This window comes from Lepus europaeus, chromosome 5, assembly GCF_033115175.1.
Source record: "Lepus europaeus isolate LE1 chromosome 5, mLepTim1.pri, whole genome shotgun sequence".
Lineage (NCBI taxonomy): Eukaryota > Metazoa > Chordata > Mammalia > Lagomorpha > Leporidae > Lepus > Lepus europaeus.
Genome location: NC_084831.1, coordinates 103405940 through 103424119, shown reverse-complemented (window position 1 = coordinate 103424119; position 18180 = coordinate 103405940). Strand labels below are relative to the sequence as shown.

General features: G+C 54.7%; 1 protein-coding gene across 1 annotated transcript; it reads right to left on the bottom strand.

Annotated features, from left to right (window-relative positions):
- Window positions 1-4726: 4726 nt before the first annotated feature.
- On the bottom strand, window positions 4727-6172 carry GPR61 (G protein-coupled receptor 61). Its single transcript, XM_062193463.1, has one exon. It carries the CDS (start codon window positions 6080-6082, stop codon window positions 4727-4729), a length of 1356 nt encoding a protein of 451 aa, XP_062049447.1. The 5' UTR covers window positions 6083-6172.
- Between the last annotated feature and the right edge of the window lie 12008 nt (window positions 6173-18180).

Sequence of the window (18180 nt, the reverse complement as noted above, 5' to 3'; positions counted from 1 at the left end):
CGGGAGGTGTGGCTGGGCTGGGCGGCGGTTCTGCCGAGCTGCGGGGTTCTGTCAAACTCACTGCGCGCCTCCCAGCTTTAATCTCTCGCTACCTGGTTTGGATGAATGGAGAAAGACCGAGGCCTCCAACTCAGAGTGCCCTCCCAGAGAGTCACACAGCGGATGCATGGGGGAGGTGAGGAAGGGAGGAAATTCCCAAATGAGAGCCCCCACAGCCCCACGGTAACTTCTGATGAGAATTTCTCGCTGGCCAGAAAATTTCATCGATCTCTGGCTGTTGGAGACCCAGCGCCCCCCGCCCCCGGGTTGAAGACACTGAGGCAGTGTCCGGATTGTTCCAGCGGTTGGGATGGGAACAAAGTGCCCAGCCTAGGTCCCGGCCACGCCTCACCATGCCTTGGACTTAAGCGACCCCTCTTTGGCCCTCCTTGGCCCATGCCTCGTGCTCTCAAAGTGTATCCTAGACTCTGTGCTATTAATGATGAATGTCAGTTTGCCCAGCTCCTATGTCGGCAAAGCGTCACTTGAAATCACTAGTTACTCTGTGACTAGATGCTCTGTAGCGTGACAAGTAAGCATGTAATTCCTCCATAAAATGTCCACGCTGCCCTTCTCTCCAATACACGCTACTCTTGGGCATAGGATTTAATGTAAGTCAACCTCAGCCCCTCACTGTGAAACAAACCAGTGCATACTGGGAGTCTCCTTAAATTTCCTGTTGCCCCACACCAAAAAGGGAAGTGTAGTAAAATTTGCCTCTCAGTTATACTGTCACCTGATAATAAATCCCCTGTAAAAGCCCCTAGCTGATAACGCCCTTTCACTGAGAATACCATGAAGGTGGTCCTAAATTAATTAAACTGACAAACAGTGCCAGTTACTCTCTCCATACATTCTAGGAAGAGCTCTTTTGCAGCCCTTATTTCCTTGCCCTATGATTAAAATTATTTCCCCAGGCCGGCGCCGTGGCTCAATAGGCTAATCCTCCACTTTGCGGCGCCAGCACACCGGGTTCTAGTCCTGGTTGGGGCGCCAGATTCTGTCCCGGTTGCCCCTCTTCCAGGCCAGCTCTCTACTATGGCCCGGGAAGGCAGTGGAGGATGGCCCAAGTGCTTGGGCCCTGCACCCCATGGGAGACCAGGAGAAGCACCTGGCTCCTGCCATCGGATCAGCGCGGTTCGCCGGCCGCGGCAGCCATTGGAGGGTGAACCAACGGCAAAAGGAAGACCTTTCTCTCTGTCTCTCTCTCTCTCACTGTCCACTCTGCATGTCAAAAATTAAAAAAAAAGAAAAGAAAAGAAAAAAAATTATTTCCCCAGTAGAGTCTAAGCATTACAATATAAAGCCCCAATGGACAGGTCTATATAATGATGATTCATTAATTAGAAAGGTTTGATCAAAGGATTAGAGTCACTTTCAACAGCCATAACGTTTATCAGTGCCAGGACTTCGAAGTTTGAAAGGTCTCCTGCTCATTCCTAAATGACTGTTAAGATAAAAGGAATTGCTTTACTGCCATCAATATTTCTAGGGAAAAAGGGCAAGAGGAAAGGGAAGAAAAACCAATATTTATTGAGTACCTATTTGCCAGGCATGGCTAGGTGCTTCCACATCTCACCTCTTCATCCTCACAACAACCCTGTGAGGTAGGTAATAATAATCCCCATTTTTACAGATGAGGAAATAGGCTCAGAGAAATGAAGCCGCTTTCCCAAGTTCGCACAGTGAGTGAGTAGATCTGTCTGACTTCACAAAATTCAACCCTTTTTACCTTTTGCCTTGGGACACTTGACAAGAGAAGGCCCAGCTCCAGGACTGGGAGTCCCCCACACCATCAGAAGGCAGGAAAAAAGTAACTGACAAGATGATTGCCTCAACCTGCTCATTCTTCAGTGTACCAGGAAGGTTTGGCTTTGTCCGAGGACAATGTTGAGAGTTTAGGATTACATAGTGAATTTTACCAGCCTGTTCTGGCATCCAGACAACTCCTGGAAGATGGTCATAGCAGAAATGTTAGGAAAGTTCTGAGCATAATAGAAAAACATTTTTATTTCCTTCATAATTCACTCTCACAGGGAAAAATAAATGGCAAATGAACCCATGTCTGTCAAACTCTGTGATAAACACCAATGAGATCACAGTGTCAGGAGTTTTCGACCTGAATGAGAGATATCCTTGCACTCAGAACTTACTTCTTTGATGGATGTGAAGGAAGGGTTGGAGTGCAAAGTCAGAGGAAAAGGCAAAATAAATGGACAAAATGGCTGCCAGGCAATGTTTAAGGCCCTCCAGGTTCCCTCCCCCCAACAGACACACACCTTTCCTTATTTCCACTGGACTCACACTGCCACCTACTGGCAGTGCTGCGGGTCTACTAGCTGAGTAGTGGTTGAAAGTTTTCCACCCACCAACCAGGAATGAGATTCCTCAGTATGAGTGTATCTTAAAGGGGAGAGAGAGAGGTGAACCTGTTTTTCAGTCACTCTCCTCACTATACTGTCTTTGTGAGAGATTTCTTTAATAGGCATTAGACTGGACTTGTAGGCTAGTTGTGGGAAGACAGAAACCTGGAAAATGCCCTAGATCATTAGGACGAGGGCTATGTTTGCCCACTTTGATTTGAGAATTTTTTCTTCATTAGAGAGCTTAATTTACAGCCTCCATACTCTCCACACTGCAGGAAGCTCTATGTAGGTATCTTGCTGTAAGTAGGTAACTTGCGGAAGTTAGAACCATGGATATATGCTCCAATATAGTTTTCAAACATTCTGCAATGCTTCCCAAATCTAAACACTGTAAAACACAATCAAATTAGACTATAAATCACTTGAAGGCAATGACTGTATAGCCTCTGTATGGGTCCCAAGGAATAGTGGGTTTTCACCTATTATGCACTGCATTGAACTGAAGGAGTCAATGTTGATATCAATATAACTTTTGATCATAAAAATTATTTATTAGCTGTTAAACGGGGAAACTATCCCATTCCCATCAGCCCATTTCCCCCCTTTGATGCTCAGTGATTCAAGAATTTGTTTGAATATAAACCACACCACCCCCTCAGCCTGCCTTGACCCTTTGGTGTTGGCCTGATTCAATTTAGGGAAGTGGAATGGACAGGTGGTCCTAGCTAGGATGTCCTATCCAGTTTGTAATCATTCTCTCTCTCTTAAAAATAACCACTATCAATAAAAACCACCATGGATCCTACAGTTTCAATTAGTGAGCAGTTGAGCCCAACTCCTGTGCCCTCTCTCCAACCCAGGGCTGCAGAGAGGAGTGAGATGTAAGTCTTTGTCACTGAAGCTAATTTTGAGAGCGATGTGTAGGAGTAGAGAGGCATTAACGGACCATGGAAACCCCACCCTTCCCATGCCCAACCTTCGACTCTTGTACCCGATTGTCCAGGGGGCTGGAGGTGGGTCACTTGCCGAGAGGAGAGAGATCAGGGAGGCCAGACCTGGAAAGAAAGATTCGCAGTGTTACTCACAGGGTGATTCCCTAGCCTCTGTATCAGGTAGCCTTAGCAATTCAAATGCTAACCCGTCCAACTCCCAATTCTAGCTTTCATCCTAAAAGACAGGGAGGAAAAGCCAAGCTGTCTTACTGTCTTTGCTGAGCTCAAGCCCTAAATTTAGGAGAGACTGAAACATAGAACGGAAAGGCTTCTCCTGAGTAGGAGAGGGCTTTCCTGTCCTCTGCTCCATGTACTCCAATTTCTGTTTTCCTTTGCTTCTGGCCAAACTCGGGAAAGGAATACACCCTGCTGGCCCTCTCAATTTAAAGAAATCTCAGGTATAAAACTAGAGAAATTGGCCGGCATTTGGCCTAGCCATTAAGACACTTGCCTCCCCACATCAGCGTGCCTGGACCCACTTCCCAACTCCTGACTCCAGCTTCCTACTAATGCAGACCCTGGGAGGCAGCAGGGTCCCGGCCACCCACATGGAAGTCCTGGATTGTATTCTTGACTTCAGTTCCCTGCTTCGGCCTGGTCCCACCCCAGCACCAACCTTTGCTGGCAGTTGGAGCGTGGACCAGCAGATGGGAGCTCACGCTCTCTCTCTTTCTCTCCCCTCCTCTCTTCACTCTTCTTTTCTCTCTCTTCCCCCCTTTCTCTCCCTCCCCTCCTTCTCTCCACCCTCCCCCTTGCCTCTGCCTTTCAAAGACATAAACTTTTTAGAAATCAGAAAAAGAGCTGTCATTTCAAACGGAAACAACTTGGCTCTAATTTAGTTCTTTTTAAACCTTTCAAGGAAATAAGACGTGGGTCGGGTCGTTTTCTTACCTTGCTTGGGTGCAGTTTCTGCCCTAGCCAATTACACTGAGAAATGAAATATCCTAAATGGCCCCCAGAATGACTGCAAACCTGGCCTGCTGTCCCATATCCTCCACCTCCTGCCTTTAGGGAATCGCCCTGCTTCCTGGGCATAGAAAGTGCCTGGGTCGAGAGGTTTCCTCTCACCTTTGTAACCCTTTCTCTCGTCACCGTCTCACCATACCCAGGTTCCCTCCCCCAGTAGTCAAAGAGCACAGCCAAATCCAAGGCTTTGGCCAGACGTCCATCCTCTGGGCTCTGTTCCTGACCCAGGAAACACTAAGCAAAAGCTGTGTGCAGAGACTCCAGTCCCAGCCCCAGCTAGCTGGGAAAAGGTGGTCCCACAAGGTGGTCCTTGCCATGGTAACCGGCCCCCAGCCCCATCTCCCTCCAAGCGTCCAGGGCCCATCATGACTCGGGCCGGGGTGAGGGGGCAGGACGGAGGTAGCTGTCCGACATGATGATATCGCTGGTGAGTTGCTGCTCCAGGAACTCAGAGGTCTCCTCAGCTATCTGGCCTGGAATCCGAAAGTCAACAGCAGGTGGCTCCTGCTTGGGGCTAGGTAGGGGTCGGGAAACCCAGGACTCCGAGGGACAGCCTGTCCCCTGAAGGAACTGCAGGAAGTTCTCCTCGATGGAGCCCTCTCGGCTCGGCAGCCGCAGCTCCTCCTCCGGAGCTGGCTTGAAGAAGCAGACAAATTGCTTGCTGAGCTCCCCCCGGATCTGCCGGTTGAGACAGCCATAGAAGAAAGGGTTGGAGGTGAAGCAGAAGTAGCCAATCCAGGTCACCACGTTCTCCACCTTCCCCGCTGCAATGGGCTGAGCGCTCAGGGCCACGTAGAGGTGGAAGGAGAAGTAGGGCAACCAACAGAGCAGGAACTGTCCTCCCACAGCCAGGAGGACCACGGCTGCCTTCCCTCCCCCAAACGTCCGGTGAGGGGTGGTCTGCGGGGCCCCCGAGCTGGTGACCATAGTGGAGCGGCTGCTGAGAGACTCGGAGCGTTGCCGAGGCGTCTCCATCCACGTGGGCAGCGGCCCGTGCTGCATGGCAGCCACGCGAGCCACCCGGAACATGCTGCAGTAGACCACGAGGATGAGGAGCAGGGGTAGCAGGAAGTAGAGGACGGCGAAGACCACCACGAAAAGCTGGCAGTAGGCACTGTGGCTCCATTGGAGTGAACAGCCCCGGGGGACACTGGGAGGGCCTTCCTCCCAGGACACCCTTCCCAACACTGGCACAGAAGCCATGGCCAGGGCCTTCACCCACACGCCCACCAGCACAGAGGCCACCAGCCCCAGTGTCATGCGCACCTCATAGCGCATGGGGTGGACCACATAATAGTATCGCTCCACATTGATGGCGGACACGGAGAGGATGGCCAGGCTGACAAAGCAGACGCTCAGGAACAAGTAGAGGCGGCAAGCCACCTCCCCAAAGAGGGCGTGGTCAAAGAGGGCGGAGCTGGAGAGCATGGCCAGAGGCATGAGGGTCAGGGCAGCCAGCAGGTCCACCAGGCAGAGGTGGAAGACGAACACGAATTTTCGGAGGGCGGGTGTCTTGGCGATGACAGCCATCACGGCGGCATTGCCAGCCACCGCCGTCAAGTCCAGCAGGAGCATGAAGAACAGGGCCACGGATTCCGAAGCTACATCCCGCAGCCCCGCCTCCGGGACCCCGCTGGCAGTAGAGGGACCTGGGGTCTGAGGGACCCTCCCCAAAGTGGAAGAGTTCCCTGATGACTGGGGGATGGGTGAGGACTCCATGGGGCCGAAGGAGGACACCCAGGGTACCTCCTGTCACAGGCCCATCCCCCATCCTAGTCCACAGCCCTGGGATATTGAGCCCAGGCCCAGGCTGCCAACTTTTCTGCGGGGCCGTGGGGAGCTGGTGCTGGGGCCAGGCACACAGGCTCCTCAAAGCGGCCTGTGAGCAGGGAGGGAGGGGTCCCTCTGGCTGCAAAGCAGCAGGCCAAGCAGCAGGCCAAGCAGCTGAGGGCTCAGGCGCTTGTCTCCCCTTGGTGGCAGCAGGTGGCTCCAAGGTCTGCCTAGGACACTGGGAAGAAGCAGGAAACCGAGGGGTGGGAGCCTTGTGCACTCAGCACTCCAGCTTCTGAGCGACCCCCGGCCCCTCCTCTTCCATTTCCTTTCCCCTGTTCTCCATACCCGTCTCCCCTTGCAAGGCTGTCAGCCAGCGGGTCTGAGTCCTCTGTCTCCCTCTCCCAGGGTCCCGCTGCTCTCTGGGATAGCGCCCCAGTTTTCGGGTTGCTTATGTAAAGTTCCAGATCTCGCTTTTCCTCGGAACGGCAGGCACTGACGGGAGGGTGGAAGGAGCACCAGTTCACTTTGCAGCCCGGGGCCTGAGCAGTCCTCTGACCATGCGGCTCTTCGGAGTGTCAGTTTCCTCACAAATGCGTCTGTAAAACAAAGGGAATAAAAGCTGTGTCACGGCCGTGTGTGGAGGCTCCTGTGTGATTTATTAATCACAATGCTAGTGATAAGCAATAATGTTTCTGAATGTTCTGAGAACCCTCCCCTTTTTTAACTCATGTGAATCCTCACACAACCCTATGAGATGGCATTATTCTTATCCCCAATTTGCAAGGGATAAACCTAAGGCCCAGAGAGATTAAGTCGCTTACCCAAGGTCACACAGCTAGTGTGTGGCAAGATCTGGGCTCCGACCCAGGGCTACTTCTCTTGCCCAGCGTGCTATGCTGTGCATGAGGGCGACCTCCACATTGGCTGGAATGTAATAGCATCCAGTCAATGGTGGTTGAATTTTAGCTGTCTTTACAGATATCTCTCACCGCTCAAGAACTATCACCTGGAAATGGGGACTTCCCGTTAGTCTCTTCTCACGTCACCACTCCCAGGACCAAGAGCGGCCACTCTGGGAATGTGGAAAAGGTGCAGTGAAAACGAAACGTCCCGGCTGGAGGGAGACTGGGAGGCCAGCTCATCCAGCCCCTCCTGCTCCCGGAACCCCAAGGGCACTATGAAGTGTCACTCTAAAGCTACCCTTCACCTGCTCGTCAACTTCTCAAGGCCACCGTGGCCCTGCTGGTGCCTACAGCTCCTCGGGCCTCCAGTGACCTGGAGCTGACCCTTGGAAGGTCCCTGGCCCCAAGCCCTCTTGGTTCTGGCCGGTTAACCACAGTCACAGAATAAGGAGTGAGGAGTGTGGGTAGGTGTGAGAGTGACTGGAGCACTGTGATCGTGGAAGGAGCCAAGCATAAAGCCGAGAAGGAAGCTGGGAGAAGTTGGAGGAGGGGGAAGTGTGTGTTTTCAGCGTCCCCTTTTCCCGGGGGAAGGTGTTCTGTGTGTCCGTTCAGACTATGTTGAACTTCTATGTAACTGAAATAGGTTGCCTAAGGTAATTTTCAAAATGCTTTTCTTGTTCATACATTATTCTTGCTGCCCAGATTCGCTCAGTAGAAGGTGCTGAGTTCCACCACTTAGAGGAAAACTGTGGCTATGCCGCGTCTGATGGCCTTTCTGTAGACACATCACCAGTTCCATGTGCCAATTTTCTCACGCGTGAAGTGGGATGGTTGGACTGGATGATTTGCATGGGTCCTACATGTGATGACATCTCCGCCTGTGCCTGGGCTACAGAGGATCTGGTGGCTGCTCAATGTGAAAACCCACCATTTCTGTGACTGTAGGAATGAGGAGCACATGGCCAGACAGGCCTCATTCTCCTCCACCACTACAGCCTTACAACCACCGCGGGTTTGGACATCGTCGCTCACCTTGCATGAATCCAACTTGTGGCATGCCACGCATGCAGTGGGTACCGCGAGCAGCTGTGTGCATCTAATCAAACTCCGAGTCATCAGTTGAATCCTGCCCCTTAGCACAAACTCCAGCAATACTTAGTCCATCATCTGTTTGCCAGCCAGAGACTCTCTCCTCTGGCAAGGGTATCCCAGGCTTCTGGATTTGAGACAGTCTCAGCTTTGGACAGCTGCCTAGAGACGTGCCTCTCTCCAGGGATAGCAGGAAACTCATCTCACAGTTAAGATGGCCACATAGACTCCGGCCTCACAGACAAGATGAAGAGAGGGCACAAAAGTGGAGCCATCGGCTTCCCTAAGACCATCTACCAGGGACAAAGTAACTCCGAGAAGTATGAGGGGACGCGTCCTTGCCTCTTTCTCTCCATACCATGGTTGACTCGGCCTTCCCACTGGTGAAGGGGGGCCCAGAGATGTGGTTCTGAGTCCCCGGTAGCTTTAGCCTCCCATGTCTGGATGGACAGCAAGAGTCTGACCTAGCAGGGCCCACTCAGTGTGGGCTTCCACGTGGAGACGTGGTTTCCACGTGGAGATGGAAGGGTGCCATGCAGCCATGATGGAGCCCTGGGCAAGAAGGCACTGGACATTTCTCTCTTTTTCATAGTCCCTTCAGCCCCGCCACAATGACTCCTGAGTTCCAGGATTCCAGTTTACTTCCTTGCAGACAGACCCACGTCCCTGGCCCCTTGGCCCTCGCTCCTGGATGGCTGGGGTTGGGAGGAAAGGGCTGTGCTGCTGTAGCACTTTCCCAGGGAGCCTGCTTCCACTTCCAGCTCTCAGAGTGTCGTGCCTCCCACCCCAGCCAGAGGCTCTCGTCCTCCCACTGCTTCCCCCAACACTTCCCCCTGCACCTCCACACCTCTCAGGACCTGGAAGGCTTTGCCACCATAGGGACGGAGTTCTGGGCCCCCGGCAGGGAGGGCCTCAGCCAAGTCCCACATATCTGTGTCTCAGGATGCAAGCTGTGTAAGTGCCCAGCCCAAGGCCACAGAGGTGTCGCTGGGATTCACCTGTTTCTCAGACCCGGAGTTTCCGTCGAGATGAGGACCCAAGCCCTGCCTGCCTCCAGATAAGAGCGTGCTCAACTGAGCAGGGCAGATTTCTAGGGAGCGACACTGCCATCCCCAGGACACAGTTACCCGTCAGCCTGGATGGCAAAGGATCCGTCTCTAGGATGTGGGGGCCCTGTGTCTGTGCCACGGAGCAAGACGGGTGGAGAGCACGGGCTGGCTGCAGGCTGTCAGTCCTCCTGCCGGCAGAAGGCCATCAGCCCTCCAGCCCTAGGCTTCAGAGGTGCTCACACCCCAGTACCACCTTTGGGATACCTGGGAGGCCATCCCCCGACAAAACTGCCCATCGTAAGGGAGGGTGAGCTGGCGCTGGGAGTGCTCCCCTTCTGTCGGGGACCACAGCACTTATCACCAGGCCCTGGGGCTGGCCCTGGTTCCTGGCCTAGTCGGCAACTCCTACCTTTGCTGAGCAGCTCCCGGCTCCCATGTGATAGCTCCTCTCAGCTGATGCTTCTCCAAGGCTGCTGAATCCTGAACCACTGCAGTGAGCGGTGAGAGGCAGCCGGCAGAGCAGGATGCTCTGAGAGCTTCTGGGTCCTAATGGCCTCCTGCTTCCCACCCAGCCCCTCTGAGCCATTCTGGAGCAAGCAGCCAGGCCATGGTACCCTAGGAGAGGTGCCTGGGAGCGAGCCCGGCTCCTCTTGCTTCTTTCCGAAAGCTGGGCTGCATCTCCCAAGCTTCAGGGGCCACAGGACAATAGGCAGGGGAGAGCCTGCCGATGGGCGCGATCAAGTGAAAAAGAGCACCTGGAGTCAGAAAATCCAGTCCCAGACCTGACCAGCACCCGTCCTAGCCGTGCGACCTTGGGCAAGTCGCAACCCATTTGTGGCCTTGGTTTCTTGTCCATTCAGAGAGGACATGAAAACGAGTGATTCCTGAGGTTCCTGACAGCCCTACCATTGCATGTGACATTGGAACTAGGGTGCTTTTACAGCTGCAGGTCGGTGTGGATGCAAGGCCCCCACCCCAGAGAGGGGCGGGGGCTCCAGGGTGTATCCCAGCATCCATGGCGCTGAGGGCCTGAAGGAGGGCTCGCTTTGAATTGGGGGGTGGGAGGGACGGTGGCAAAGGCCTTGTCTTAACCCCTGCCCTGGCTCTAGCAAAAGCACATTTTTGTTGTTTTCTCAGATGGTTTACTCGGAGTGGGACTGTGGGGGTTGGTTGGAGACGTGGGTTCTGATATCCCTCTGAACCCCACTTTGTACCCCCACAACACCTCTCCCTGAAGGAAAAGGGAGAGCCAGCCACCCAGTTAGGCTTAGATGGGTCTGGATTTGTAAGGACGAAACAGAGCTGGGGCATGTCATCCATGGAGCATTCCACGTGACAGGCTTCCGGAGGTGAGACGACGGGGCGTGGTCACCCACTAGCTGTGAAGAAACCTATCAGCTCCCCCAGGCACATGACTGATGCCCAGGGGTAAGATCCAAACACGGCAGAGCTGTAGGGCATCGTAGAGGCCAAGGCAGCCTTATCTCCAAGGCCCAGACAAGTGAAGAGATTGCTCAGAACCATGGACCTGAACAGGGAATGCAGGCGTGATAACCATCTCAGAACCTTCTTTCCTAAGCCTCGCCCATCCAGGGACTCCTGTCTACAAAAGGCAAGGAAGGAAGTCAAGAACTTCCTACCAGACCCAACCCCAACCACCGTGAGAACAGCGACTCACCCAGGGAACTCAGAGGGGCAGGGGCCGCAGGCCCACAACAAAGAGGCCACTGGCCAGCCCAGAGCCAATGCAAAGATCCCTGCTGTGGCCAGCCAGCACTCCCTGAGCTCTTACGAGGGCCATGCCCTCAGCACGCCGTGCTGTCCATTCTCACACCACTCTTGAGGCAGCCATTCCCCTACGCCACTGGCAGGGAAAGAGATGCCGGAGGTGAAGTAACTTCCCAGGTCACAAAGCTGCTCAGTTCTAGAGTCAGCTTCAAACCCAGGTGTGCTGGAAGTCAGAAGCATTTCCTTTTCCCCCTCAGCCCCACGTCATCTCCAGAGGTCTACCCCCAGTGCTCTGGGCTGGGGCTGGTGCTGTGGTGTAGCAAGTAAAGCAGCCACCTGCAGTGCATGCATCCCCTATGGGCGCCGGTTCAAGTCCCAGCTGCTCCACTTCCCATCCAGCTCCCTGCTAATGCACCTGGGAAAGCAGTGGATGGTGGCCCAAGTGCTTGGGCCCCTGAATCCACATGCGAGACCTGGAAGAAGCTTCTGGTTCCTGGCTTCTGATTGGTCCACCTCTGGCTGTTGCGGCCATTTGGGGAGTGAACCAGTGAATGGAAGAACTCTCTCTCTCTCTTTCTCTCTCTGCCTTTGCTTCTCTCTGACTATGCCTTTCAAATAAATAAATAAATCTTTAAAAAAAAAAAAAAAAAAACACTCTCAGGGCCAGCGCCTTGGCTCACTTCCTTAATCCTCTGCCTGCGGCACCGGCATCCCATATGGACACCGGGTTCTAGTCCCGGTTGCCACTCTTCCAGTCCAGCTCTCTGCTGTGGCCCGGGAGTGCAGTGGAGGATGGCCCAAGTGCTTGGGCCCCTGCACCCACATGGGAGACCAGGAGAAGCACCTGGTTCCTGGCTTCGGATCGGCATAGCTCCTGCTGTAGTGGCCATTTAGGGAGTGAACCGATGGAAGGAAGACCTTAAAACAAAAACAAAAAACAAACAAATAAACCACTCTGGACTGAAACTCTAAAGCTGATTCCACTGAAGGGGTTACCTTCCTTCCAGAAAATAGCTTAAAACACACAGCAGAACAGGGCATGCCTGAGTACAGGGAGAATAAGACAGGGCTGGCACTGTGGCATAGCAGGTTATGTGCGTCCCAAATGGGCACTGGTTCAAGTCCTGGCTGCTCCACTCCCTACTAATGCACCTGGGAAGGCAGTGGAAGGTGGTCCAAGTGCTTGAGCCCCTGCAGCCACATGGGAGACCTGGATGGAGTTCCAGGTTCCTGGCTTTGGCCTGACCCAGCCACAGCCATTGCAGCTATTTGGGGACTGAACCAGCAGATGGAAGATATCACTCTCTCTCTCTGTAACTTTGCCTTTCAAATAAATAACTTAAATTCATTAATGTCTTTTAAAAAAAAAGTTAAAGAAAATAAGGCCTGGAGTTGTCAAAGTGATTTCCATCAAACCCCGAGCTGTCCTGGTGGTGGCAAGATCATGTTGGCATCAGCCAGATTCCCGGGACTAGGTAAAGCCTGACCTTGCTCAGCAGAGCCCTCCTGCAGAGCCTCAGAGGGGCAGAAAAAACCCAGGGGAACATTCTCAGGTTCACTGCAGCAGGATTATGGAAGGAGTGCTAGGTTGGGACAGAAAAACTGGGGTCCAGTTTGGGCCTGCTGTACTGATTGATGGTAAGACTCAGGTTTGCCAATGGTCCTTTAGTTTTTCTATCCAGAAAGTGTGCAAAATTCTTTGCTCCTGAGCACTATGTATTTGAGATGCAGAAAGAGAACAATTAAGAGAGCTCTCATCTGCTGGTTCACTCCCCAAATGCCTACAGCAGCTAGGGCTGAGCCAAGCCAAAGTCAGAGCAGAGAACACAATCCAGGTCTCATGTGCGAGTGGCGTGGACCCAACCACTGTTGCCTCCCAGGATCTGCACGAGTAGGAAGCTGGAATTGGGAGCAGAGTTAGAACTCCAATTGTCTTAGCCAGCATCTTTTAAAATATATATATATATATATATATATATATATATATATATATATATACTTGTTTATTTATCTATTGAAAGGCAGAGAGATAGAGACAGGGAGATCCTCCAACTGCTGGTTCACTCCCCAAATGACCACAACAGCCAGGGCTGGGCTAGGCCAAAGCCAGGAGCCAGGAGCCAGGAACTCCACCAAGGTCTCTCACAGGGGTGGCAGGGACCCAAGCACTTGGGCCTTCTTCTGTTGCTTTCCCAGGTGCATTAGCAGGGAGCTGGACTGGAAGCCGGGACTCAAGCTGGTGCTCTGACACGGGATGCTGGCGTCCCTAAGTGGTGACTTAACAACGCTGACCCTCAACCAGCCCTGCCCCGTCCTATCTAACAGGGGTGAGGAGTCTGCGATGCAAACAGGACAAATGGAGAGTGATCCCCAGGTTTGAGGGAGCCAGCAGTTACCCCAGCTGGTCAAACAAGCGGTATGGTGGCCAGAATCACTGGGCAAGATCGAACCGGGCAGCAGTGGATCCGAGAGCCTCTTGGCTCAGGAGAGAAAGAAAAAGACAAACAGAAGGGACAACTGTCTATCCTAGTTTGGGGCCAGCTAATGGTAGCAATCGTAAGAAGAAGGCTACCAGTTCTTAAGGGCCCACTCTAGAGAGGCACTTCCTATGCTGCACCTAGTGGAATGATCTTCAGCAGGATTTGGATCAGCTATCAATCACATCCCCCATCCACCCTGCTGGTCCCTTCCTTTCACAGCTGAGCCCAATGGAGGTGGTGAAGAGACTAAGATGGGCAAGCCCCAAACCATGTCGAAGAGCCGTAGTCCACCACGCCACTCACACACCCAGGAGGAGGGCCCGGCCCCCAGTCCTCAGGACTGCAGCAGGCCCCTTGGCGCTCAGAACTGGACTCTCCAGCCCAGGCTTGCCTCTCGGGCCAGCCCTCCCTCACCTGGCCCCCAGCACTTCTAGACAGGGCCATGTGCCTCCATCTGCCCTTTCCTGCCCCAGGGGGAGACCTCGAAGCAGGCCCAGGTTCTCCTTCATTCGTCTTTCCGCCGTTTCGATAAGCACTGGGCGATGCTGATTTGATTCCGTGGCCTCCCCAGAGCCTCCCTACCGTGCCTCGCCTGCCCTCCTGCCTCATGCTCCCTGCCTTCCGCCCAAACTTGCTCCCAGCAAAGAGGCTGAGACATCCATTCGCACCAATGGCAGCTTCGTGTGTGCTCTCTCCCATGAATATTAACAATTTAGCAGGAGACAAAGGGAAGAAGGGGAATGTCGGGATTCCAGCACCAGCCAGGGCTGTCCCTGAGAGATCTCCAACATCCACTGTGTGTCAGCCACCTCCTCCCCAGCCTGGCCTCAGCGCCCCTCCCCCCAGCCCATCCCGCAAGCCTACAGCAGGTCTTCTGCAGCCACCACCTTGGGCCTGGACACCCAGCCCTCCGCCCCCCGGGGAGCAGGCTCACAGCTGGGACTTCCCCACCGCAGCTCAGCTCCAGCTGACCAGAGCCCCCTCTTGCCAACACCAGCCGCGCCTGCTCCCGGGACACCCACCACCCTCCCCCTAACCACCATCCGCAGGCCAGGCGGAGGGAGGTGGAGGAAGGAGAGGTGAGAGCCTCTCCAGTCCCTTTATTCCCCCACAGTCTGGCCCACGCCCCTGCCAGGAGCTGAGATCCAACGGTATATTCAGCCTGCAGCTGCCACTGGTCATGTGAGCCCATTGCTAGGTTACAGCGACCCAAAAATAAATCCTTCCCAACCAGATTAGAAACTGGGGGCCTTGGATGAACCAGACTCAAAAGAGTGGCAGGAACACCCACAGTGCGTGTGCAGGCCAGGCCTGCGAGGGGACCGGCAGCCTTCCCCGTGCTGCCCACCTCCTGTCCATCAGCTGGGGGGGCAATGCTGGACCCCCAAAGGCACTTCCAGAGAGTGCCTGCTGCTTTCATCACACCATAAATAGAGCTGCAGGCTGCGTGGCGCTGCCTCACTGGCAACCAGGGCCTGCTGGGGCACTACCCCGCTGTCCGTTGCTGTCATCTAGCCTCCCCTCCGTGCCCCACGCCCAGTGCATCCACCGAGCAGCATTAACCGTTTGCCCTGTGGCCTGTGACCCATCTGTGGCAAGTGCCCGTTTCCAGACTCAGGGAAGAGAGATGTAGCAGCAGGCACAGTCCAAGACAATGTCACAAGGGCAGTCTCTGGGTTTCTTTTATTTATTGATCGAATGATTGATTGATTGATTGATTTGAAAAGCAGAGAGACAGAGATCTCCCTGTGCTAGTGCATTCCCCAGATGCCCAGTAACAGCCACAGTGGGTCAAAGCCAGGAGCCCAGCACTTAATCTGGTCTCCCATACAGGTGGCAGGGACCCAAGTACTTGAGCCACGGCCTGCTGTCTCCCAGGGTGATCATTTAGCAGGAAGCTGAAATCAGAAATGGAGCCATGGGGTAGGCGCGGTGGTACAGGGGTTAATGCCCTGGCCTGAAGCGCCAGCATCCCATGTGGGCACTAGTTCGAGACCCAGCTGCTCCACCTCCAAATCAGCTCTCTGCTGTGGCCTGGGATAGCAGTAGAAGATGGCCCAAGTCCTTAGGCCCCTGTGCCCATGTGGGAGACCTGGAAGAGGGTCCTGGCTCCTGGCTTCAGATTGGCACAGCTCTGGCCATTGCAGCCATCTGGGGTGTGAACCAGCGGATGGAAGACCTCTCTCTCTCTCTGCCTCTCCTCTCTGTGTAACTCTGCCTTTCAGATAAATAAGTTAATCTTAAAAAAAAAAAAAGAAAAAGAAACGGAGCCAGGACTGGAACCCAGACGCTCTGAGACGGGCTGCAGATGTCCCCGGCAGGACTTTAGCACTGCCTCGGAGGCCGGTCCTGCGAGTGAGCCGCAAGGTCTCCATTTCCAGCTGTGGGGCCGGAGCCTCGGGGAGGCCGGGTGACCTCCTCAGAGCCACACAGGGGAGTGGCTGGTTTTCATCTTCCCTGGGCGCACACGCCCACACTGGCGACGGGGCAAGGAAGGAAGCAGGCACAGCAAGGGGACTTCGTGAGCAGCCTGCCCCGGGGGCGGGTAACCTGGCCCTGCCACCCACGCTGCACTCTGCAAGCCCAGGCACACACGGACTCCCCGGGCCGCACACCTGCCTCCCACGGCTTCGTGCTCTGTCCCCTTCTCGGGGAGACACAGTGTGGCACCTGCATGGGGTCATGCCTGGTGCTGAGGCTGGGGCTGGCAGGTGGGGGGCAGAGGTGGGATGAGGGGCATTATATAAATCCCCATCACCCGGCCTCATTCTCCTTCCCATACTAGGGAGTCAGCAGAGTACAACAGGGGCTGGCGCTGTGGTGCAGCAAGTTAGGCCACGGCCTGTGACGCCAGCATGCCAGATGGGCGCCGGTTCGAGTCTCGGCTGCTCCACTTTCCATCCAGCTCCCTGCAAACGGCCTGGGAAAGCAGCAGAAGGTGGTCCAGGTGCTCGGGCCTCCGTCCCAAGTGGGAGACCCAGAAGAAACTCCTGACTCCTGGCTACAGCCTGGCCCAGCCCTGGCCGTTGCCACCATTTGGGGAGTGAACCATCCACTCGTTCACTCCTAAAATGCCCACTTGGGCTGTTGTTACGTCCAGAGCTGAATCTAGGAGCTAGGAACTCACTCCACGCAACTGCTTAAGCCATAGCCACTGCCTCCGAGGTCACATTAGCAGGAAGCTGAACTCAGGGGCAGGAGTGGGTGTGGGCCACAGGTACATTGACCACTAAGCCAAATGCCTGCCTCGTTGCCTCCCTGTTCTGAGCATCCTCCTACAGCCTCCTGAAGCCCCCAAAGTACCCCATTCCCATTCCGCCAGCTCCCAGCAACCCAAACTGCAGGTGTCATGTCGTCCAATTCAAGAAGTGTTTAGAGAAGAGCTACTACATGCAAAACTCTGGGAGGGAGAGGTATACAAAAATATAACAAATACAAACACTTGCCCTCTTGGTGCTTACGATCTAAGGTGGAGAGGACAAAGCAGGTTATAAGCTTCAAGGAAGAGTCCAAAGGAAAAGAGAACCTACTGCCTCAAGGAATCTAGGAAGGCTTCCTGGAGGAAGTGGCATGGTTCTTCAAGGAAGGATTGGAGTTCTACTGGGAGGAATTGGAGGAGGTCAAGGAGGAGAGCAGTCCAAGTAGAAGGAGCAGTCTTTGGCAAAAAATGGAGGCTGGCAAGTTTAAGAAGTTGTCAGGGCATCGTGAGTTGTCCAGTATGACCAAAAAAACAATCTGTCTGTGGGGGAGAAGTGCGAATAAAGAGATTTGTGAGGGTGTGGAAGGCCTTGGGAGCCAGGCTGAGACGCCCGACTGAGAAATGGACACAGCACAATGTTGGGGGCCGGGCCTCTGAGGCCACGGACAAGCCCAGCCCCAGCTTCTCGGTGAGTCCTCGCTAAGCTTCCCGACTCTCTCCGCTCCAGAGCAAGGGCGGCGCTAATGACTGGGGATGCTCCTTGTCACTCAGGCCCAGGGGGAGGAGCAAAAAACCAACAACCAACCACCACCACCACCAACAGAAAAACCGTGCAGGCCGTCGGGCAGATGAGGCGCGTGAACGCATGGCGGAGTGGACCCAGAGGGGAGAAGCTCAGAGATGCGGGCAGCAGAGACCAAGACACTCGTGTGTTCTGGGAGGGGCTCGGGGCAGGCGACCTCCCTGTGCGTGCGTTCTCTGGGGCGTGGTAATCTGAGCGCCCCGGACCTCTCCCTGTGGTTTCAGGATGTCAGCGGAAGCTGCCCAGCCTGAACTGGAGGCACCTGCGGCCCCGGGCGTCTTGGCTGCTTGGCCTAACCTGGGGCACCCAGCTCAAGGCTGATAACAAAGCTGGGTTGAGCTCCCAGCCGGAGATGCAGAGCGCTCCCAGCGGGGCCCAGCCGCGCTCTGGGGGCGCCCCTGGAGCAGCCACCCCCGAGCGTGCGCACCTTGGCGGCGGAGGCAGCCTACTCTTCCGGCTCCAGGCTGGGCACTGTGATACCCGCCCTGGCCCTCTCGCCCAGTCATTCTCTATCACTCCGAAATTGACTCCCAGCGGGGCGGGCATTTGGCTGAGTGGCTAAGATGACGGTTGGAATGCGCCTGCCTCACATCACAGTGCCTGGCTTCCCCCAATTCCATTCCTGCTTCCTGCTCGTGCACACCATGGGTGGCCACAGGGGATGGCTCGAGTACTTGGGTTTCTGCCACCTCTCTGAGAGACCTAGATTGAAATCCTGGACCCTGGCTTCTGCGCGGACCAATCCCAGCTGTTGTGGGCATTTGGGGAATGAACCAGAAGATGGGAACAAACTCT